Source organism: Protopterus annectens, chromosome 4.part0 (assembly GCF_019279795.1).
Source record: "Protopterus annectens isolate FY-2018-M chromosome 4.part0, PAN1.0, whole genome shotgun sequence".
NCBI classification, from domain to species: domain Eukaryota; kingdom Metazoa; phylum Chordata; order Ceratodontiformes; family Protopteridae; genus Protopterus; species Protopterus annectens.
The window spans coordinates 613,157,833-613,181,571 of NC_056733.1; the positions used below are offsets into that span (position 1 = coordinate 613,157,833).

Consider the following 23,739-nt stretch of genomic DNA (forward strand, 5'->3'; position numbering starts at 1 on the left):
CATCTACTGAAATGCCCTTTGTCCAGTGAGGTCTATCTTTGGGGGCACGAAGGATCTTATCTGTTCTTTTAGGGATAGGTTCTGCAATGTCTGGTTCCTTCCATGCCCTTGCAGACACCAGGTCCACGAGGGGATCTGCGGAGGGGGGGGGATACCCAGGGTGCAGATGGGCCAGTCCCAAAGGCCTCCAAGAGCAGTGACTCATCTGGGGTGTGGTTTGGGACTGACCAACCATCTCTCTGGCAAAGAATCTCTAAAATGTCTCCGAAGGAGACACTGGGTGGAAATCTGGAGGACCCCTCCCCTTCATCGATGTCAGTGTCTGTCATAAGGGATTCCTCTGTGGAATCTAGGTGCCTCCTTTTGCATCTTTTCTTCTGGGGAACCTCCTTGGTTGAGTGCTCCAGGGAGGTGTCAGAAGAAGTCTGGGCTTCTCTAAGTGGAAGAGACTGGAGGCCCTGAGGAACCAACTGCCCCGGTGGCAGAAGAGAGGTCTCCGATGTAGAGCCCAGGAGGGGAAGGGGTAGATCTGAAAAGGTAGGGGCTGGCGATTATCTACCAGCAGAGAGGACTCACTCCACCACCTTGAATGCAGAAGGACTACTGGTGTCTCAAGAAAGCCTGCTCTCTCCCAAGGGATCAGGAACAGATCATCCCCCGGTCACCAGCAGCCCTCTGCTCCAAGGGGGAAGTCATTGCCGAACTGTCAAATGCCGAGGCACCGAAGGGAAGGAACAACTCTGAGAACTTTGGAGTAGAAGTCATCTCCCCAAACTCAATGTTGAGGCTTTGGTTCTGAGACACGGTCTGAACCGAGTGAGTCAAGGAAGTAGTCGGGTTTGAAGTAGTAAGTACTATCAGGCCTGACAGACCAGCACCAGTGGTCAATGGATCGGGGAGCTTCAAAACAGTAGGGCGGATCGGAGAAGGAACGACAATCCTACAGGGAGAAGCTCTGCTTGCAGATCCTGTACGGGAAAGAGTTGGGAGAACCCCCATCTGGATCTGCGTGCAGAGAAACTTCCTCATCAATCTGTCCACCTCATTCTCAGACAGGTTCCAAGAGGACCTGATGGGACGAGGAGACAGAGAAGGGTCTGGAATGATGCCTGGGTGAAGCAACCCTCAGAGACAAGCTAGGCACCAAAGGCTCCGGCCCCAAAGTGGCATGGGGCAGAGAGGAAGACGGTAGTATTGGAGCTGGGGAACTCTGCTCTGAAGGTCTCGGGGCCTTCTTTGGAGGATCTGACTCAAAAGACATGGAAGGGTCCAGGGACCATTTCTTATGGTCCCTGGCCTCTTTAGATTTTTCTGGTGGGGTTTTGAGCACTTGAAACAAAAGCAACAGCAGGTGAAGAAGGGAAAATAAGACCCATGAGCACAAGCTTATTTCTTCTATCTGCAAGGTCCCAGTGAAGAAAGGCCTTGCAGGCAGAACAAGCCACCTGAAGGTGGGCAGGACCCAAACAGTAAATGCACTCCCTGTGGGCATCAGATACAGGGATCTTGTACCCATAGAAAGAGCATATTTTAATCAAACAGGGTTGTCAAATTTCTCTGACATGAGAGAGAGAATGCAACGACCACACGCAGAAAACTCTACACTACAACTGTGGAAATGTATAACAAACTTTTTTTTTTTTTTTTTTTAAGCAGGCAGAAAGAGAAGAAATGGTAGGAAAATAAAGAAAAAAGATCAAAGACCATTTACAGCTGACTAAAGTATTTTAGAAACACCAGAAAAGGAGCTCTAACAGGACCACAATGCTTTTGCTGAGCACGGCAAACAAGATCTGAGGTGTCTGAGAGGAGCTAAGCTGTATGGGTAAGGTGGGAGGAACTCTAGCTTGGAATGCTAAGCTTGCTGGTAGCAGAGTCAGTTCCGAGCTCAGAAAAGAGACTCACAGGTTTGATAAAGACAGAACAGACATCATCAGATATTTAGTTTTTGAGTGTTATGCCTTACGGGCTTGGTAGGAGAGATACGGGTGTTACTGTGTGTCATGGGTGCTGTGGGAACTGTTAGTTGTAGCAGTCTTGTGTTTTGGCAATTTTTTTGAGAGAACCACCGTGTATGTTGATTTTTGTGTTTGATGCGTACTATGTGTATGAGTAGTGGTGGGTGGGTTGACAACCTCCTCAGTGTTACTGTTTTGAGTGTAAGAGAGCATGGATTCAAGATTCTTGGTGTAGGTACACCTCTCACACTCTGCACTAGAGTGAGTTATTAGTAGAGGGCTGTCAGCGTACACGAGGCAATTGCGACAATGCCTCAAGAGACAAAAGTCAACAAGGTTGGCAGGAGAAACAAGGGTAGTCCAACTGTCCATAATGCTAGGTTGAAGACTGTTAACACAAAGGGGGGCATTTCAGGATCGATCAAGGAGGAGCTCAGTGGATGGATATTTCTGCTGGGGGGGGTTGCTTGTGGTTTAGCAGGTTACAGCTTACTAACAGTATTTCTTTGATTGGAAAAATACTGAGGATGAGGGCTACACTAATGTGCTACAGCTATATCTATGGGAAAAATTGTTGAATTTATCTGTCCGGCTATGGCTCACAATTGCATGGCAGTGCAGGATGCTGTGCAATGTGCAAAAAGGGCTTAAATACCAATATTTTAAACAGCTAACAAATCAGTTATTTTAACACTCCTTGGTGGGAAAACCAGAACAAGCAGAACAGATAGCTTTATAACAGTGAAAACACCAGCAAATACTTACAGTGAAAATAGCAAAAAGAGCTTTGCATACAGTGAAAACAGCAAAAAAATATGATTTAACAGGCACAGTAAGGCAGGCAGTTGCAGTACAATCGTGTAGTTTATTTCACATTATTTAAATACAGTACTAAAGTAGGTGGAAGGCAATAAAAAGTGCAGTAAATAGTATAAATAAGCAAAAAAGAAAAAGAAAAAAAAAAAGGCAAAAAAAAAGGCAACATGATTTTTGGAAGCTCAGAAGCCTCTACTCATCCGGTGTCGCAGCTCAAAGTTATAGCTGGGAGCCCACCTCAGTTCAGCTCCTTATAAGCATGCAGAAACCTGTTCAAATGCACGTCTTAAATACCAGAAGTTAAAAACTTGAAAAAAAAAAACTTTAAAAAGGATCAAAAGTACCAATGACCAATTTGTACATTCATAAAATTAAAACAGTCTGTTCCTTCCAGTTTCTCGGGTACAGCAGAAAATCTCAGGTTTTCCCTATGCGCTCTGTCCTCTAATTCTATTATTTTTTTAAACATCTGTTCTTGTGCAGTCTCATATTCAGCCAGCCTTTTCATTTCATCCTTTGAATTTTGCAGTTTTATCACCTTATCTGAATATCTGTTTAAGTATCTTCCATTTTTCCAGCCTTTTACTGTGAGTTGATATACTCCATCAGTGTTTCATTTATTTTAGTAAGGTCTCTGTGCAGTTGCCTTATACTTTCCTCTAGCTAACTGAAGTCATGTCTGGAACTTGCACTGCTTTTTGCTGTAGTACTCTTCCCACTCACTGTTTTTTCTTCACCCTTTGTAGCTGATTTTCCTTCAGGTCCTCCGTATTTCTTTTTCCCTGGCATCCAGGCAATGCACTTACTAGCCGGTTACTCAGATTTACACAGAAATCCAAGTTCACTGGCTTTCTCTGATAAGTTTCTGTTTTCACAATGGGAGACCTAGAATTATGCTGTTACTCAATGTGCAGCCATCTTGGAAGACAGGATAATTTTGGTATTATTTCAGAAAACTAGTAGTTGACAGATGTTTGTTAGGAGAAGCAATAAAGAATGGAGAAACTAAGACTTCTACAAGTAAACCTTGCACAGGGTTACAGTCTCTGCTTAAAAAAGCTAGTCTCTCTAACCTAACACCAGTTTCACTGGTCAACATTGCACATTTAACTGGAACTTTGAGTGTGTCTGTGCATAAAAAGTAAGGTAAGGGAAAGTGAGTGGCAACTACAACAACTGCATGGACTGCAAAAACAGTCATTTTCAGAACGGCAACACTGTGTGGTCATCTTTTAATGGTTTTAGGACACTCACTGCTCAGAAGAACGGAAGAGGAGCAAAGTACTTCTTTTTTGCAAAGAGTGGCACCTATACAAGGCAGGACTAAATGCATGGAGGGGTGATTAAAGAAACACTGTTGCTCAGAGTGCAACTCATGCCAATCTCTGACATCACACCAAACCACAGTTTAAAGAATAGCATGTCAAACAGAATGGCAGAATAAAGCCTAATGAGAAACCTAAAAGGGTTACTCCATGGAGCTTGACTTGCGGATATGCAGCAGTCCCGCCAGGGTGGTGTCTGAGATTGCTCTGTATGTCAGACAGAGGTCACCTCTGAGGAGTCTGTAGGAGACTGAGTAGAGGGACAGGGCTTTTATCCTATCTGTATAGGGTAGATGTTTGAGGCCCTGGATTCTCCGGGTGAGGAGTCTCTGTGGTCTGTCCAGCTGCTGCATGTGTGTTGCGAGGTACATGCCAAAAGGGGCACTGTATTCAATAATTGGTCTTATAAGGGAAGAATACAGGGATGTTATGACCACCTTGTCCCTGGATGAGATACCCTTACTAATGAGGTGGGCCACGTAGAAAGCTTTTCGTACAATGGAGGCAATATGGTAGTCAAAAGTCAGTTTGCTATCAACCTGGGTTCCTAAGTCCTTCATGACTGACTGGGTGCTTAGTGCCTTTTTATCAATGTGATAATTTGTGGGGGCGTCATTCTCCCCAAAAGGGATGATGATTAATTTTTTTGGCATTCAGTTTGAGGCCTTGTTTCTGGCACCAGTCATTTGTTTGGGTGAGACCCTCTTGGAGGATGTCCATATCACTAGGGGAATTGATGACAGCACCCAGCTTGTTGGTCAGCCATAGCCCACTAGATTTGGCCTGCACCTTTGAGAAGTATATCCCAAACAGCAGAGGCCCCAAGATTGATCCCTGGGGTACGCCGCTTGTTACAGGTGCACTACTTGAGGTGGCTTTCCCTATTTTGACTAGGTAGGTAGGCAGTGTACACTGTCTTCCCCTCATTTATGGCCTTGGTGACTGTCTCAAAGAAGTCAATCAAATTTAACAGGCATGACCTACCCCTGACAAAAACCAAACTGTGTTGGATTAAGTGTCTGGAGATTGCCAATGTCCTTGTTAATGAGGTCCATGATAATAAGCTCCATGGCCATGCAGATCAGACTAGTTAGGCTGATGGGTCTACAATTTCCTGGATTGGTAGATGTTTCACCTTTGTGCAAAGGAATGACAGCAGCTGTCCTCCACTCGGCTGGGATGAACTCAAACTCAGGCTTTGGTTGAATAGGGTGCCCAATGGTGCTGAAAGGTCCTGCCTGAGTTCATGCATGATGCAGTCTGGGATGTTATAGGGTCCCATGGAGGCTGTATATTTAACTTTGAGAGGGCAGTGATGACTTGCTCACTAGAGATAAGGGGAGGCGGGCAGGTACTGGGGATATCCTGTTTTACTGATGGGGGGAACAGAAGAGTGAAGTTTTCACTGAACCTGTCCGTCAGCAGGTTGGCTATATCTACAGGGTTTGTGTATGTGGTGCCTTTAACCACAAGTTCTGAGCAGATCTGGGTGTTTCCCTTGAGACTGTGGACATATGTGAAGAAAGTCTTATGATTGCCTTTACTAGATGTGGCCAGTTTGGACTTGAAGTTTGCTGTGGAGGATTTCACTAGTGCTCTTATTTGCTTGCTCAGGCTAAGGAGAGACTGCTTCCAATTAGATACCTGCTCCTTCTTGATCCTGGACAGCATTTTTTTCCTTTTATTATAGAGTTTATTTATTGTAGATGTCCACCAGATAGGTTTACTCTTCCTTGAGGAGGAGGACTTCGCCTTGTCTGGTATTCATGATTCCATGCAGCTATATATGCTCATATAGTACTTTGGTGTAAGTTTGGACATCTGTACCAGTTTCTGTGGAGGGGGAGGGGGCTGTGAAGCTGTTTATACCTTCCCTCAGGAGGTTGTAATCAGCTTTGGAGAAGTTTTTTTGTTTGACCGTAGCTGGGGGGGGGGGGGGCCTTCGGGGGAGATGGTGACTACTTTGTGGTCGGATCTTACCAGGGATGATGACACTGCATGGATGCTGCATTGGTTACTCATGTTGGTTAATACCAAGTCCAAGATATTTCCACCTCTTGTGGGGGTGTCAACCAACTGGTCCAAGGCATTTGCAATGACGAAATCAAGGAATCTCTGGGCACTTGTGTTTTGGCATGAGTACTGCTTCCAATCTATGGTTGGGTAGTTAAAGTCATCCAGGATCAGGGTAAAGGGTTGAATCCTGATAAATTCAAAGAGGTCCAGATAGGTGGAGTGGGCATCTCGAGTCATAGTTGGATGCCTGTAACTAGCTATGATTTGAATAGGGGTCTTGTCAATTGTTAACTGCACCTGGAGTATTTCCTGTGCATCATACTGTTTGACCAGCCTAGAGGTGTGTACGTCTTTTATGTATATTGCAACGCCACCTCCTTTTGTTTTGCTGCCATGGCTTGGGGTCTGAATGAATGATAGGATGAGTAACCTGGTATGGCTGGGGTGCCCTTTACAGCTTTGGCCAGGTTTCTGTGACTGCATGTTTAGACTCCTAGCGTTTAGTAGCTGGACCTTTAATTTACGTTTTGATGAAATTTTCAGGTTGGTGGTTTTGACCTCATGGCATTGTCTAAAAAAGGCACTATGGGGAGGCAAGAGTCTTTGCCAGGAGCCTGAAGCCCAAGGGAGACAGATGTGGGCCATCTCTGGCAAAGCATCTTGGCTTGTCATTCATGTCATCCCAGGCTGTCAGGTACTGGATCCCCTTTGAATGACACCAGAAACTAAGTCAGTTTCTAAAGTCAATCATTTTCCGTTTGCAATGAGGCATCATTTTGGGTGATGGTAGAATGCTGCTTAAGGCTAGGGACATACCTGCCTGGGACACACACTTAGCAAGCTCGATCATATCTCTTTTCATATAGTCCAGGGAGGTACGTCTCAAATCATTCACTCCAACATGGACTATGACAGTCATAACGACACCTGTTGAGAGACTTGAGTGCATTGGTGATATGACGGATTCTGGCACCAGACAAACAACTAACCGTGCCTTTCTCCTTATCCAGCCTGGTGATGGGCACATCTGTGTGTCTCACAATGGAGTCTTCTATGACTAATATATTGGGTTTATGTTTAGGCCTTTGTGGCTGTGAGACACAGGTGTGTGGTTTGTGGTGTGGTGGGCAGTGGAGTTTGCATGCATTTATGCCTCAAAGGTCTCTTTTGTTTGGTTATACTTTTGTTGAGGGCCTCCGCATATGTGGGAGTGTGTTGGGTAGGTATGAGTGGTGTTTGAGGTGTGGTGTTCGTGTTGCCAAGCTTCTCAATGCCAGATATACTGGTTTGTGGGGGAGACAGCGATGACACTAGGTGCTTGATGTATTTGCACCTCTCACAAATTGTGTTCCTAGGTGCTAGTAGTAGAAGGTCGCCTGTGTACATGAGGCAGTTGCTACACTGTCTCAGGATGCCCATATCAACCAGAGTGGTAGGAAAAAATGCAGGAAATTGTCCATCCATATTTGTCAGAAACTGAAAGAGCTAATAGGGTAAAGAGAGGAAGATCTACGAGTACTATTACTAGATGATACCACAAGTGATACTAAGGGAAAACTTGTAGCTGGAATACCTCAAAAAGGGTTAAAAAATGTGCAGCTGAAGCTCTGGATGAAGCAGACCTGTATCTCAACTATGCTACTCAATTTTAAGGTTAAGAACTCGGTAAGAAAAAAACTCACAATGAAGCGCAGCTTAATCACTTATAGTCAAAAGAATAGAACTCGCAGTATGAAAAAATACAGTTAGCAATGAAATGCAGTAAAATGTAGTTAACCAGTAATGAATTGCAGTAGATAGAAATGAAATATAGTTAATCAGTAGATTGCTTTGAAACAGTAGCTCACAAATCACAGCAGTAACAGAGAGCACAAATAACTATCTGCACAAGATAAGTAAGGTATACATCAATTCAATCATCATCTTTCGGCTTTTCCCGTTAGGGGTCGCCACAGCGGATCATCTCTTTCCATTTCTTCCTATCCTCTGCATCTTGCTCTGTCACACCAACCGCCTGCATATCCTCTCTCACCACGTCCATAAACCTTATCTTAGGCCTTCCTCTTTTCCTCTTACCTGGCAGCTCCATCCTTGGCATCTTTTTCCCAATATACCCATCATCCCTCCTCAGCACATGTCCAAACCAACACAATCTCGTCTCTCTTGCTTTGTCTCTAAACTGTCCAACATGAGCTGACCCTCTAATATACTGATTCCTAATCCTATCCATCCTAGTCACACCGAGTGCAAATCTTAACATCTTTAACTCTGCCACATCCAGCTCTGACTCCTGCCTTTTTGTCAATGCCACTGTCTCCAACCCATATAACATAGCTGGTCTCACTACTGTCTTGTAGACCTTCCCTTTCACTCTTACTGGTACTCATCTGTCACAAATCACTCCTGACACTCTTCTCCACCCATTCCACCCTGCCTGTACTCTCTTCTTCACATCTCTTCCACATTCACCATTACTCTGAACTGTTGATCCCAAGTACTTAAACTCGTCCACCTTTACCAACTCTACTCCCTGCATCCTCACCATTCCTCTAGCCTCCCTCTCATTTACACAAATATATTCTGTCTTAGCCCTGTTGACCTTCATTCCTCTGTTCTCTAGAGCATATCTCCACCTCTCCAGAGTCTCCTCAACCTGATTCCTACTCTCACTACAGATCACAATGTCATCTGCAAACATCATAGTCCATGGGGCCTCCTGTCTGATCTCATCTGTCAACCTGTCCATCACCACTGCAAATAAGAAAGGACTCAGAGCTGATCCTTGATGTAATCCCACGTCCACCTTAAACGGATCTGTCACTCCCACTGCAGTCCTCACCACTGTCACACTACCCTCGTACATATCCTGTACCACTCTTACATACTTCTCTGCCACTCCCAACTTCCTCATACAATACCACAACTCTTCTCTAGGCACCCTGTCATATGCTTTCTCCAAGTCTACAAAGACACAATGCAACTTCTTCTGACCTTCTCTGTATTTCTCCAATAACACTCTCAGAGCAAACATCACATCTGTAGTGCTCTTTCCTGGCATGAAACCATACTGCTGATCACTAATCATCACCTCCCTTCTTAACCTAGCTTCTACTACTCTCTCCCATAACTTCAAGCTGTGACTGATCAATTTTATCCCTCTGTAGTTACTGCAGCTCTGCACATCACCCTTATTCTTAAAGATAGGTACCAAAACACTTTTTCTCCACTCCTCAGGCATCCTGACTTTCCAAAATTTCATTAAACAATCTAGTTACAAATTCCACTGCCATTTCTCCTAAGCACCTCCATGCTTCCATTGGGATGTCATCTGGTCCAACAGCCTTTCCATTCTTCATCCTCTTCATAGCTGTCCTTACTTCCTCCTTGCTAATCTGTTTCACTTCCTGATTCACTATCCCCACATCATCCAATCTTCTCTCTCTCTCATTCTCTTCATTCATCGACTCTCAAAATACTCTTTCCATCTACTCAACACACTCTCCTCTCTTGTGAGTACCTTTCCCTCACTATCCTTTATCACCCTTACTTGCTGCACATCTTTCCCAGCTCTGTCCCTCTGTCTAGCCAATCGGTACAGGTCCTTTTCTCCCTCTTTAGTGCCCAATCTCTCATACAACTCTCCATACACCTTATCCTTAGTTTTCGCCACCTCTCTCTTTGCCATGCACCTCATCTCCTTATACTCATGTCTACTTTCTTCATCTCTTTGACAATCCCACTTCTTCTTCGCCAGCCTCTTCCTCTGTATACTCTCCTGTACTTCCTCATTTCACCACCAGGTCTCCTTGTCCTCCTTCCTCTGTCCAGATGTCACATCAAGCACCTTTCTAGCAGTCTCCCATACTAGTTCTGCTGTAGTTACCCAGCTATTCGGTAACTCTCCACTGACTCCCAGTGCCTGTCTTAACTCTTCCCTAAACTCCACTTCACAATCACCCGTTTTTAACTTCTACCTTTTAATCCTTGACACTGCTTTCACACTCCTCCTCCTCTTCTTGATCACCAACGTCAAACTACAGACCACCATTCTATGCTGCTTAACTACACTTTCCCCTGCCACCACTTTACAGTCTCCAATCTCCTTCAGACTGGCCCTCCTACATAGGATATAATCCACCGGTGTGCATCTTCCTCCACTCTTGTACGTCACCCTATGCTCCTCCCTCTTCTTAAAATACGTATTCACCACAGCCATGTCCATCCATTTCGCAAAATCCACAATCATCTGACCTTCTGCATTCCTCTCCTTAACACCATACCTACCCATCACTTCCTCATCCCCTCTGTTCACTTCACCAACATGCCCATTAAAGTCCGCTCCAATCACTAGTCTCTCACCCTTGGGTACACTCACCACAATTTCATCCAACTCACTCCAAAATTTCTCTTTCTCATCCATCGCACACCCAACTTGTGGAGCATATGCACTAACAACATTCATCATTACACCATCAATTTCGAGCTTCATAAACATCACTCTGTCAGACACTCTCTTCATGTCTAAAACACTCTTGGCATATTGTTCCTTTAGTATAACCCCTACCCCATTTCTCCTGCCATCCACACCATGATAGAACAATTTGAACCCGTTTCCTAAACAGCTGGCCTTACTTCCCTTCCACCTGGTCTCTTGCACGCACAATATATCAACCTTCCTTCTCTCCATCATATCAGCTAGCTCTCTTCCTATACCAGTCATACTGCCAGCATTCAAAGTTCCTACCATCACTGCTACACTCCTAACCTTCCTCCTCTCTTCCTGCCTTCGGGCATGCCTTCGCCCTCCTCTTCTCCTTTGGCCAACAGTAGCCCAATTTCCGCCAGCACCCTGTTGGCTAATAGTACTGGTGACGGTCATTGTTAACCCGGGCCTCGACCGATCCGGTATGGAAATATGAAATTTTCACTCCATAAGTTATGCAGCAGAATTTTTACGCCGGATGCCCTTCCTGACGCATTGCAAATAACAGTAACCAGATTACTACAAATGTGTTAAAAGTGAAAAATGCTAGGTAGGTTTAATGAAGCCTTCAGTTCAACCTACACTACAGTGGTGCTGTATACACTTCTTCAAACATTAAATTCCCCAAGACCATTAATTCAAATATCTTCTCTTAAGATAGGAGCAGAAATTAAAGATTAAAAGAAAACAAAGAGGACAGAGCTCAAACATTTATGCTACTACATTACTTCAATGGCACAGCTACTGTGGTATGACCATACAATGATGTATCGATGGTGATTTTTACTTGTGTCCTCAATTTGCTTTCAAGTGAATACTGATCCCGAGACCATTCACTTAAAGGAGAACTCTACCCAAAAGTCAAGTTTTGCTTTCCAAAATGTGTTTTGTTTCCTTCCCCGTAATGCAAGACTAAACACTTCACATACAGAAAAAACATAATTTAATAATTATGTTTGCCTTTCTTTCCTGCAGCTGTCTCACTTGTTATGTCACAACAGCTACTAAGAGTAACACAGTAATTAAGTTGGGCCACTTATCTCAACAAAAGAGCCAATAAGAAAACAATGACATTTAAATGTGCCTTATCACTTACAAATTGCCAGCACCGCACCTCAGATAAATAGTGTAGCCTGGAGTCTGAACAAAGGCAGGGCTTTCAAGCTTAGATTTCAGATATAAATGTCTTTCCCTGTAATAAAACTCAGTGCCACAAAAAGAAAGCAAATAAGCTAATCTAACCCTTCTTACTTTCTTTCTGTCAATATGGTTCTCCATTTTTTCTACACTGTAATTTTTGCAAAGGGCATGTTTCTTCTGGAGTTGGGGAAAGATGATTAACATCAATGACTTTAATTCTAGCTATAATATTTAAAACTGTGAATGCAAAACAAGCTATCTCAGCCCAAGTAGCACCTATTAATCAACAGGGGTCAGATGTATCGCACTAGAACACTGAACTACAGTTGTTACTTTGAAAAGAACAATTAATTCAGCCACATTTTCAAGCCTGTCATTCAAATACTCCTTAAAACGCTGCAACAGAGATGGCCACTAATGAAAATCAAAGGAATTAAAGTAAGTAATTAAAATATGGATTGATACTGACAGTGAAAGTAAACAGTCACAGCAATGTTGTCAACTGATGAGAAAGAAAACTACATAACCGTAAATGACCCCCTTATCTTAAGGATTTCTTTCTGTCCCTCTAACAAGACATGAGGAAGGCAAAGCCACTGACTGTAAAACAAAATAATGCTAGCCATGGCAGCCTCCTTCAGATCATTTTAGGGTATTACAAATTAGAAAGTAACAGTAACCATTTACTTTGATGCAGATGCATTAGCAATGCAGACATTTTCAAGATTTGCTGAAAAGCATGGCTTTTTTCAGTTTTGGGGTGTGATTCTCCTTTAAGCAGATTCAGATCTGCAAATATTTTTAACTTAAACAGATTATTTGACCATCAAGGTTAAGCAGGGACATGATGATTAGTGATCAGCAGTATGGTTTCATGCCAGGAAAGAGCACTACAGATGCGATCTTTGCTCAGAGTGTCGATGGAGAAGTACAGAGAACGTCGGAAGGAGTTGCATTGTGTTTTTGTAGACTTAGAGAAAGCATATGACAGGGTGCCTAGAGAGGAGTTATGGTATTGTATGAGGAAGTCAGGAGTGTCAGAAAAGTATGTAAGAGTGGTACAGGATATGTATGAGGGTAGTGTGACAGCAGTGAGGTCTGCGGTGGGAGTGACGGATGCGTTTAAGGTGGAGGTGGGGTTACATCAAGGATCAGCTCTGAGCCCCTTCTTATTTGCAATGGTGATGGACAGCTTGACAGACGAGATCAGACAGGAGTCCCCATGGACTATGATGTTTGCAGATGACATTGTGATCTGTAGTGACTGCGGTGGTGGTGCTGTGGTAGCGTTGTCGCCTCACAGTTAGACACCCGTTCGATCCTCAGTTAGTTAGCGTCTTCTGTGTGGCGACATGCGTGAACGGGCGTTCCTTCATGGAAGGTTGTGCGTTAGGCCCGGCAAGCCAGCACGTAAAACTCTACTGCCAATCATTAGCAGACCGGTGTTCCGCTGTGGCGACCCCTAACCGGGAAAAGCCAAAAGACACAAACAAATTGTGATTTGTAGTGAGAGTAGGGAACAGGTGGAGGAGACCCTGGAGAGATGGAGGTATGCTCTAGAGAGAAGAGGAATGAAGGTCAGCAGGACTAAGACAGAATATATGTGTGTGAATGAGAGGGAGGATAGAGGAATGGTGAGGATGCAAGGAGTAGAGGTGGCGAAGGTGGATGAGTTTAAATACTTGGGGTCAATAGTTCAGAGTAACGGTGAGTGTGGAAGAGAGGTGAAGAAGAGAGTACAGGCAGGATGGAGTGGGTGGAGAAGAGTGTCAGGAGTGATTTGTGACAGACGAGAACCTGTAAGAGTGAAAGGGAAGGTCTACAAGAGGGTAGTGAGACCAGCTATGTTATATGGGTTGGAGACAGTGGCATTGACAAAAAGGCAGGAATTTGAGCTGGATGTGGCAGAATTAAAGATGTTAAGATTTGCACTGGGTGTGACGAGGGTGGACAGGATTAGGAATAAATATATTAGAGGGTCAGCCCAAGTTGGAAGGTTTGGAGACAAAGCCAGAGAGGCATGATTACGTTGGTTTGGACATGTGCTGAGGAGAGATGCTGAGTATATTGGGAAAAAGCTGCTAAGGATGAAGCTACCAGGTAACAGGAAAAGAGGAAGGCCTAAGATAAGGTTTACGGATGTGGTGAGAGAGGACATGCAGGTGGTTGGTATGACACAGCAAGATGCAGAGGACAAGAAGAAATGGAAACAGGTGATCTGCTGTGGCGGCCCCTAATGGGAAAAGCCAAAAGAAGATGATGATGATGAGGTAGGCTATATTAGTTAATGAGTGCAGAAGCTTGTCTCTCAATCTCTGCAAAGGGTTGTGCTTTAAAACTCATTCAGTGGAACAGGCTCGGGTTCGCTGTTTACTTAAATGTGGTACATCTTCAATTCATTCTGTCAGTGGAACATTATAATCTGAAAAGAACTAATTCCAAAAAAAAATGTACTTTCATTATGGTATTCTGTATATAAGGTTTAAAAGCTATGTTACTGCTAAGGCAAATGTCTTAAATCATGATGTGCGACATATTCACCAGTCATGGTACACAACACTTTTAAATCATGCAGTATAGCAAATGTCTCAATACCTCTCTTGTATGTGACTTGCAATGACAGCTAGTTTACTGTTGTGGCCCATCAACAGATGCGAGTTGCCCATCACCATCACTGCATCCAAGCATTTCGACAGAGTAAACTGTAAAATTACCAGTAAAAAAAACTTCACTGATTATTTAATTCCATTACTCAATTTTACATTTGAATGTCAACTTGTTTTGAAAAACTTCACATAATCACTGAAACAGAAGGGAAGATGACGAAGACCCAAGCAGGGAAATTTAAAATATATTTCTTCTGTAAACAGAATAAGGACTTACTTTCTAGTTACAGTATATACAACAAATTGAAAATGGTTGGTTAACCTTATGTGCAACTTTCAAGGGGTTTAATGCATGCATATACTAACTGAAGGCAAGGTACTTTTCAGTTTGTTTATACAGACTTTTACTGAGTGAAGTATACAGCAGCATTTACGGAATAATTTATCAGAGTAACAGTCAAATGCAGTTAGTATTTTCATGGACAACGGACAATAAAGTGAGTCACCTGCATCACCTGTCATTCTGTCAGCTTTATGGTAGCAAGCAAATTTGCTAGGAGACAAATTACCATAATTTAGAAAGGGTATGTAAAGGCTAAGGAAACTTTCAAGTTTGCTTCACCATATTTACACTGGCTTGTGAAGGGGGGAGGGGTTGTGACGTCCCCACTCTGGGCCAGTAATCACCACTGGCACTGGAGAGGGACATTCACTTAGAACAAAAATTGATACACTGAGTATTTCCAGATGCAGCTCTCTGCATCAAGCACAATTTCCCTTAAGAGCACACAGGGAACACACTCAGTCTGGGGTCTGTATTTCTCGATCTGTCTCCCTCTAGGTCCCCAATAACACTCCCCACTGGCACAGCTATAGAGTTGAGACCTCAACAGAGTGTCCAAGCCAAGTTCTCCAGCACCCTCTCTGTGAAACTAGTGCTTCGTGTCCCTGCTCCAAACAGATGACACACGCGTATACACACACACACACACACACACACACACACACACACACACACACACACACACACACACACACACACACACACACACACCTGGGAAAGGCTGGCACAGATTTACTAGCTAGGCTCTCTTCTGCACAGACTACAAGGTATTTACACTGCCTCCAGACATTCCAAGCCAGCTACCCTAAGGCTCTTGCAAGGGTACCCAATTATACTAGGTGAAATTAGTATTAATACAAAGGGTAGCTTGACCAACAGCAAGGCTTTCAGGAGTGGCCAGAGCTGTCACCAAATACACACAGGTACTCTCAGATATTAAAATATTCTCTAAAACAGCTGCCACAATGAAAAGTTAAATATATTTAATAATAAATAAAAAAACACTAAAATACTAAATATCTACTTACAGTAAACACAAGAGTTTCAGCCACAGGAAATATTAAAATAACGCATACAAACAGATTCACACAGATAAAGAAAAACAGTACTTGACCAATCTCACTATATTTTTCTGACTGATCTAAAGAATTATTATTCCCTGGTTCCTTACTACAGCAAGGCAAGATGAAGTAGGTGAGAGATCCTTCTTTATCACGTTACAAATACAGACTGCAATGAGGCATCAGTCTCATCTAGTATTTTATTTACTTATTTATTGTACATTTGTTTACCAGTATAGTCTGACTGGATACATGTCCATTTTCAGGGGAGGCCCAGGAGAAAAGCTCTACATAGACAAACTTACATAGATTACACAGACGTTAGCAAACAATTATAAAAACTAAGTGATTATATACAATGGCTTAGTAGTGTTCAAGTCGGGACTCACAATTTTCATGGACAGACACAATTAAAAGTAAGAGACATCAGATTGGAAGCAGAGCTTGGTAACCTAGTTACAAGTTATGATTACAGAATATGATTTCAGTTTATAACTTAATCAGGGTTGCTACATGGGCATAGCCAATTCACTTTGAGATACTGTTTGAGGTTTTTTTTTTTTTGAAGAGACTTTTGGAGGACTGTAGGGTTATACAGTTTGGCAACAAATTCCAGGTTTTGCCAACAAAGTTGGCAAACAGGGATTCACCACAGAGTTATTATCTTTGTGGGTTTGGCTCTGCAGTTTATCGGATGACCGTAGGGATCTCAGGTTGCTATATGGCTTAATAATATTTTTAAGTGAGGGGGTATCCTCAGGGTGGTACAACATTTTGTGCACTATTAAGAGTTGATTGAACTGAATTAAGCTTGACAGTTCTAGCCACTTTAGTTGTTTCAGTTTCTGGCAGTGGTGGGTTCTATAGGTGAAGCCAGTGGCGAATGCGGCAATATGATTGTAGCTATGGGACAGCTTACCTAGTTTGGATTTGTTGAGATTTGAGAGTACAGGAGACGTATATAAAAGAGTAGCGAGTAGGTGTGATCGGGCGATTGCAGTCCTAGCCAGTGGGGTTAAACATGTCTTGTTTCTATACAGTGATCCAAGCTTCTTTTTGATGGTCTGTATGATTTTGTTGACTTGTAGGTCAAATTTGAGATTATTGTCTATGATAACCCCTAGCAGTTTGGTGTGATGATCTGGGGAAATAGCGGTACCACTGGCAGATATGACAGAGAATGAAAGTGTGGTAGATCTACTAGTGAGGGAGAAGAGTAAAAGTTTAGTTTTATTGAGGTTCAGAAGTAGGCGTTGGTTGGTGAGCCAGTTCTCGTTAGTGTTAAATGTATTTTGGGTTAAGGTTTGCAGTTCAGATGGGGAGGTGGCCGAGCAGATCAGAGTGGAATCATCTGCATATTGAATGCAGGCAGCTTTAGGGATAGCAGTGTGAAAGTTGTTGATAAAAATAGAGAAGAGTAGTGGACCTAGTATGGACCCTTGAGGGACACCAAGTATGAGAGGTATCTGGCTGGAGAGTTTGCCCTGCCATAGTACTGCCTGTTGTCTACCAGTCAGGTAGGACTGGAACCACTGGATAGCAGGCTTGTTGAGGGAAATAGATTTTAGTGAAAGAATGAGAAGTTCATGGTTGACCATGTCAAAGGCTTTTGATAGGTCAAGAAAGAGGGCGGAGGTTAGCTTATTGTCATTCTTGTTTTGGTTTATGGCAGTAGTAAAGGAAAGGAGGGCTGAGGTGGTGCTGTGGTATGGCCTGAAACCATGCTGGGAGTTGGATACTAAGTCATTCTGTGTAAGGTATTGCATTAGTTGCTTGTGTACACATTTCTCCATTATTTTGGCTAGTGGGGAAAGAATGGCAATGGGCCTATAGTTGGATATGTCTGAGGAGCTACCACCTTCATGGAGTGGGATGACATGAGACATTTCCCAGAGGGAGGAGATAGCGTTTTCGAATAAGGTTCTGTTGATGAGGATAGATATGGGATATGCAATGGCATCTGCAGCTATTTGTAGGTACACTGCAGGAAGAAGGTCAGCAGTGAGGGTGGTAGGTTTGAGTTTTTTTAGTCTTTTGATAAAACTAGTGGATATTGGTTGGAAGCTAAATTCGGGGTGATTATTGGGTAGCGTGTGGTTTAAGTTAGAGGGGGTTAGTTGATTTGCTAGGGATTGGATTGTTTCAGTGAAAAAGTTATTAAAGGAGCTAGCTATGGTCTCTGGGGAACTATGGGTGTAGTTAGACTGGGTTGGGGTGGTGGAATGACCTGGACGAAGTAGTTGATATAAGCCTGCCCAGAACTTCTGAGGGTTGTTATGGTGTTTTTGTAGTAGATTTTTGTTTTTTTTTATCAAGTAAAATAGATTTTTTTGTATCATTCCTGAGTTGACGATATTTTAGATGGCCAAGTGGGGCTTTAGTTGTTCTCCAGTTGATCCTGGCTCTGTTTCTAGTTTTGATTTTAGCTTTGGTATCAAGATCAAGTTTGTAGACTTGTAGAAAGCCAGAAGAACCATGAGCCCATATGAAGAAGCCATGTGCGAGGTGAACCCTAACAATGCACCCAGTACAAGAGTTCATTCCTCCAGGAAATCACAGGAGGGGGAAAGAGGGTGGGATGCCAAGAATAGATGAAGATCGACAACACAGATGAAGCATTATGGTAGGACATGACTTCTTTATCTGATGTTGTCAATCTTCATCTATTCCTGACTGTTGGGACAGAGTCCCCAGCTACTTTAGATCCCGGGTGGCCCTATGGAAGGATATTCTTGAAAACCACAGAACCAATGGAAGCTCTTCCCCTGGAGACCAGATCTAATTTGTAATGAGTGATAAAGGTATGAGGAGTAGCCAACGTTGCTGCTGCACATATTTCATTCACGGAAGCCTTGGAATGGAAAATAACTGAAGTGGTTATTGACCTGGTGGAATGCGCTCTCACTGGTGCAGGTCATTTGAAATTATTTTTATTATATATGTAAGTAATACAGTCTCTTAGCCATTTTGACAAGGTAACTTTGGAAACAGACTTCCCTACAGTTGGGCTGGAGAAGGAAACAAACGACTGTTGTGGTTTTCTAAATTCTTTAGTTCTGTTGAGATAGAAATGTAATTGTCTGTGAACATCCAGCAAATGGAGACAATACTCACCTGTGTTGGAAAAAGTGGGCAAGAAAACTGGCGAGTCTATAGTTTGATGAATGTTGGACTCCGAGACTACCTTTGGAAGAAAGGATGGAATGGTTCTGAGTGAAACTCTATCCCTGTGAAAAACTAAGTAAGGGGATATTGAACACAAGGCCTGCATTTCAAAAACTCATCTTGATGAAGTTATACCTATAAGGAAAGGTGTTTTCCATGAAAGAAAGCATGTTGCTGCTGGCTCAAAAGGCGAAAGCACCAAAGACTAGAGAACAATGGTAAAATCGCATAGCTGTAGGGGGTCTTTAAATGGAGGCTTCAAGCTCAGAGTTCCCTTGATGAACACTTAACATAGTCTACGAGAAATTAGAGGAAGGTCCCCGAAACCATTATGGAAATTAGAAATGGCAGTTAATTGGACTTTAACTGTAGAGGTGGAGGCCCCTTGATCAAAAAGAATGGTTAGAAATTCTAGAATTTTCTCCACTGGAGCGGATAAAGGATCGAGATAGTTATTACATGCCCAGATTGAAAATCTCTATTTACTATGGTAGAGTTTCCTGGTGGACGGTCTATAGGAAGTCAGCAGAATTTTCCACACTGGAGTAGGTATATCTTTATGCCTGGCGACTAGCGGAATTGGAGGAACCAAGACAGCAGGTCTGGAATGGGGTCCAGAATCCATGGACAGTGAACTAGATGAGGCTACAGGAAGGGGAACCAAATTTTTCAAGGCCAATACGGTGCAATGAGGATCACTTTGCTTCTCAACCTGGCTGCTTTCTTGAGAAAAAGAGGGATTAGAGGGAAGGGGGAAAGGCATAGATGAGACCAGGGGCCAATCGAGGAGAAGAGTGTCCCTTTGTGACTTCCCCTGAGGGGGGATCAAGGCAAAGTTTCTTCTGCACTTGCTGTTTTGGGGTGGTGCAAAAAGGTTGCAGCAAGGCTGGCCCCAGTTATGAAAAATCCTCTTCGCTATTTCAGGATTCAGAGACCACTTGTGAGGCAGTAGAATGCATCTGCTCAGTTTGTCTGCTATAAAGTCTGAACTCCCCAGGATGTGCATTGCTATCAGAAAGCGGTTGGTGGAAATAGCCCAGTGCCACACCCTCAGGGCCTCTCAACACAGGGGGTAGGATTTTGTTCCCCATTGTTTGCTGATGTACCACACTACAGACATATCTGACTGGATCGCAATGGTCCCGAGGGGGAGAGCAGACTGAAAGGCTTGCAACGGTAGAAGCACTCTCCTCAACTCCAGGACACTGATATGCAGGTCGGTCTCTATCGGGGACCAAGTGCCTTGGACTGTTCTTCTGAAATAATGCCCCCACCCCATCTGGGAGGCATCTGTGGTCACTATGGCCTCGGGCTGTGGGGGGAGAAAAGGACAGCCTAACAGGATTTCCTCAGATTCCATCCAACAGGATAGGTCTTTTTTGCAACAAGTAGTGATTAATATTGGGTAGTTCATTGGACGGGTTAGAATAGCTACACAATCCAATAAGCATGCAAGTACAGCAACTGTGCCCAGCCAAAAGGTCAAATCCTCAAAAGAAAAACAACAGGCAACACCAAACAGCGGTGTAAAACTTTTTGTTAAGGAAATGTTGCAATAACAATCCACACCAGCATACCGGTTTCGGCAAAGCCTTCCACAGTGCTGGTTAAGCCAATACACAATGCCCTTCAGTACACTACATATAAACCCCCTCTAATTAAACAATTAATACATATCACTGAGACCAGGTGGAAACAATGCCTCAAGTTTAACAATTCAATTATGTTCCTTCTTATTCAACAAAGTATGCCATCCCATTTTATTACAGCTACTAATATTTATTTGATCAACTATTGTAAATCTGTATTTGGCAGTAGACTGTACAATTACGTTTGTAAAAAGCATTGGTCATACATTTATTTCATGCATCACTCAAATGTTCATAAACCCGAGATTTAAAATGTCTTGAAGTTTGTCCCACATAAAATGCTTTACAAGAACATTCTACCAAATATATTACCCATTCTGATAAACAAATGGCAAAACAATGATTATCAAAAACACAAGAGGTATTAGCAGAAGTAAATTCTTTGGTTTTTACTACAAATTCACATGCTGAACAATTCCCACAGGGGGAAGCACCCAACCAATGGTTTCCCTTCAAAGGAAAATTGTTTGCTACCACCCTTAGAAACATTCCTTTTATAATGGTTCATATAATTTCCTATAGCTTAAAAGGTTCAAAATTTCCTACAGATCTACCCCTATGATTAAGTAAACTTGCATCTGGATGGTAATATTTGAGACAACCTATCACGTAACATCAATGTTTCCTAATGATGATGCACTAATTGACAAAACAATTTAGTATTACTCCCATAACTAGTAACCAAACAAACAATTGTTTCCCCTTTTTCCTTTACATTAAAAGTTAACAAAATACTTCTATCAATAGACCAAGTATAGTTACGAGCCCGATGTACAATATTGGGTCTATATCTCCTTACACAAAATCTTGCCATAAGGTCATCACTTTGCTTGTACATCTCATCATCTGATGAACAAATCCTTCTAACATGAAGAAATTGACTTAGGGATATTGTCAATAATGTATGAAGGATGACAACTACTAACTTCTAACAATGAATTATAACTAATGTTTTTCTAAATAATGAAGTTCCAAGGGTGTCATCTACAGTTTTACTATATTAACATCCAAAAACGATATCTCATGCAAATAATTAACTGTAAATTGCAAACCCCACATGCTGTCATTCAGATACTATATAAACTCACACAAATATATCTCATCCGATTTCCATATTAGCCAGCAATCACCCAAAAACAGTCTCCATATATCAATTTCAGAAATATAAATATTGTGACTGACATCATATATCAGATGTTCCTCTATATAGCCCATAAAAAGGTCGGCATAAATGGGAGCAAAAGATGGTCCCATCGCCGTAGCTTTTAATTGCAAAAAACAGTCACCATTGAAATAGAAGACGTTCTTGGTTAACATATGGTCAGTTAAAAAATAAAAACGTGTTAAATCCAGGGCTATACACATTAGACCTATTCAACCAAAATTTGACTGCTAGCAACCCTGCCCAGTTAATAGCTAATGTACACATATACTATGTAGCATCAAGCTGCATATCATTTACAATATTAAGAAACTGTGTAGCATCCTGAATCCGAGCTTGTACAGATGCTAATAATGGTTTCAAATATTGTGTAAGAAACACAGGCAGAGGCTCCGTTAATGATCCATGCCCAGAGACTATGGGTCTATCTGGTGGATGTAAAGCATTCTTATGTATTTTTGGCAACATGTAAAAATATTGGGGAGAAGGGTCAGACATCGTAAGATGGTATACAGTATTTTTATTAATAATCCCCCTCTTCGATAGCCAAAACCAAAAAAATCATCAATTTCTTTCTTAAACTTTAAAGTTGGGTCCAACACCATTTTTTAGTAAAACTGTGCATCCATTAATTGGGTGGTAGCTTCCTGAATATATAAACAATAGTCCCAAACAACCACTGCCCCCCTTTGCCCACATGTGTAATGACTAAATCATGTTTCCCCCTGTAAACCTTTTAAAGCATGACATCATTCATCAGAAAAATTATTACTTTTCTTATAACAGAAATTAACATGTAAATCTCTTAACATTTCCTGCTGAAAAAACAAAATGTGCTTCTTCATTGGTGGAGAAAAAGAAGAGGGCTTAAATACAAACCGTCTTTCAATCATTGCAACATTCCCAAAATATAATAAAAAATTAAGTTTCCTACAAAAATGTAGCACATCTTTAACTAATGTTTCTCAGACACTGCATATGCCGGCACAAACCGCAGTCCCTTATTCAGCACCCCTATTCCATCAGCAGTCAATTTAGTAGATGAAACATTGTGAACAACCGATTCAGGATTTATCTCGGCATTATCAACTGAAATAATGCTTCCAATGTTCCTCCATCTCTTGGCATGCTTACATCCAGCTCTTCGCTTTTTCTTAAAGGGTATTTCTTTTTTGCCACAGGTGACTCGCCGACAACGGATGATATTTTACTACAGGAGTGGGCTAAAGCACAACACACAGCGTCTATGCTGTTCATTCATGTATTGTCTGCATTTTATGAACGCCAGGCTACTAAAATATTTACCAGGGTCACGCAGGCGGTAGAACAAATTAAGACATTTTTTTGGACATGATGATTATGTTAAATAATTTGACCTGTTTTCGTCTGTGGTGACCTCTTATGAACGAGAACTGCAGGCTAGAAAAGTTAAAAAGTCTAAACATGATTCTGGTGACTATATGCAAGACAAAGTGTTTTCTACTCAGAAGACTGTCAGGTTTGCTCGTGGCTACAATACATCATCTGGAGAGTTTAAGTAACGAATGATATAATAAAAAAAAGACCTAGAGCTATACTGAAACAATCTGGTGGTCATTTGGAATCTTCGGCTAAAGAATCTTCTTCTGCAATTGATACAGATATCGAAATTGTCGGTGAGTCACCTGTAAAAAGAAATATCCTTTAAGAAAAGCAGGAGAGCTGGACGTAAGCATGCCAAGAGAGGGAGGAACACTGGAAGCATTATTTCGGCTGAAGATGCAGAGATAAATCCTGAATCGGTTGTTCACACTGTTTCATCTACTAAACTGACTGCTGCTGAAATAGGGGTGCTGAATTAGTGACTGGAGTTTGTGCCGACATATGCAATGTCTGAGGAAACATTAGTTAATGATGTGCTATAGTTTTGTAGGAAACTTAATTTATCATTATATTTTGGGAATGTTGCAATTATTGCAAGACAGTTTGTTTTAAACCCTCTTCTTTTTCTCCACCAATGAATAAGCATGTTTTGT

The 23,739-nt window shown here is 42.3% G+C and overlaps 1 protein-coding gene across 2 annotated transcripts in view; it reads right to left on the minus strand.

Annotated features, from left to right (window-relative positions):
- GTF2H3 (general transcription factor IIH subunit 3) overlaps nucleotides 1–23,739 on the minus strand; it is a 320,617-nt gene that overhangs the window by 178,286 nt on the left and 118,592 nt on the right. For both annotated transcript variants that reach the window (XM_044068552.1, XM_044068551.1), the window contains exon 3: nucleotides 14,334–14,440. In XM_044068552.1, the coding sequence (XP_043924487.1) occupies nucleotides 14,334–14,440 (107 nt within the window). The remainder of the gene's footprint in view (nucleotides 1–14,333; nucleotides 14,441–23,739) is intronic.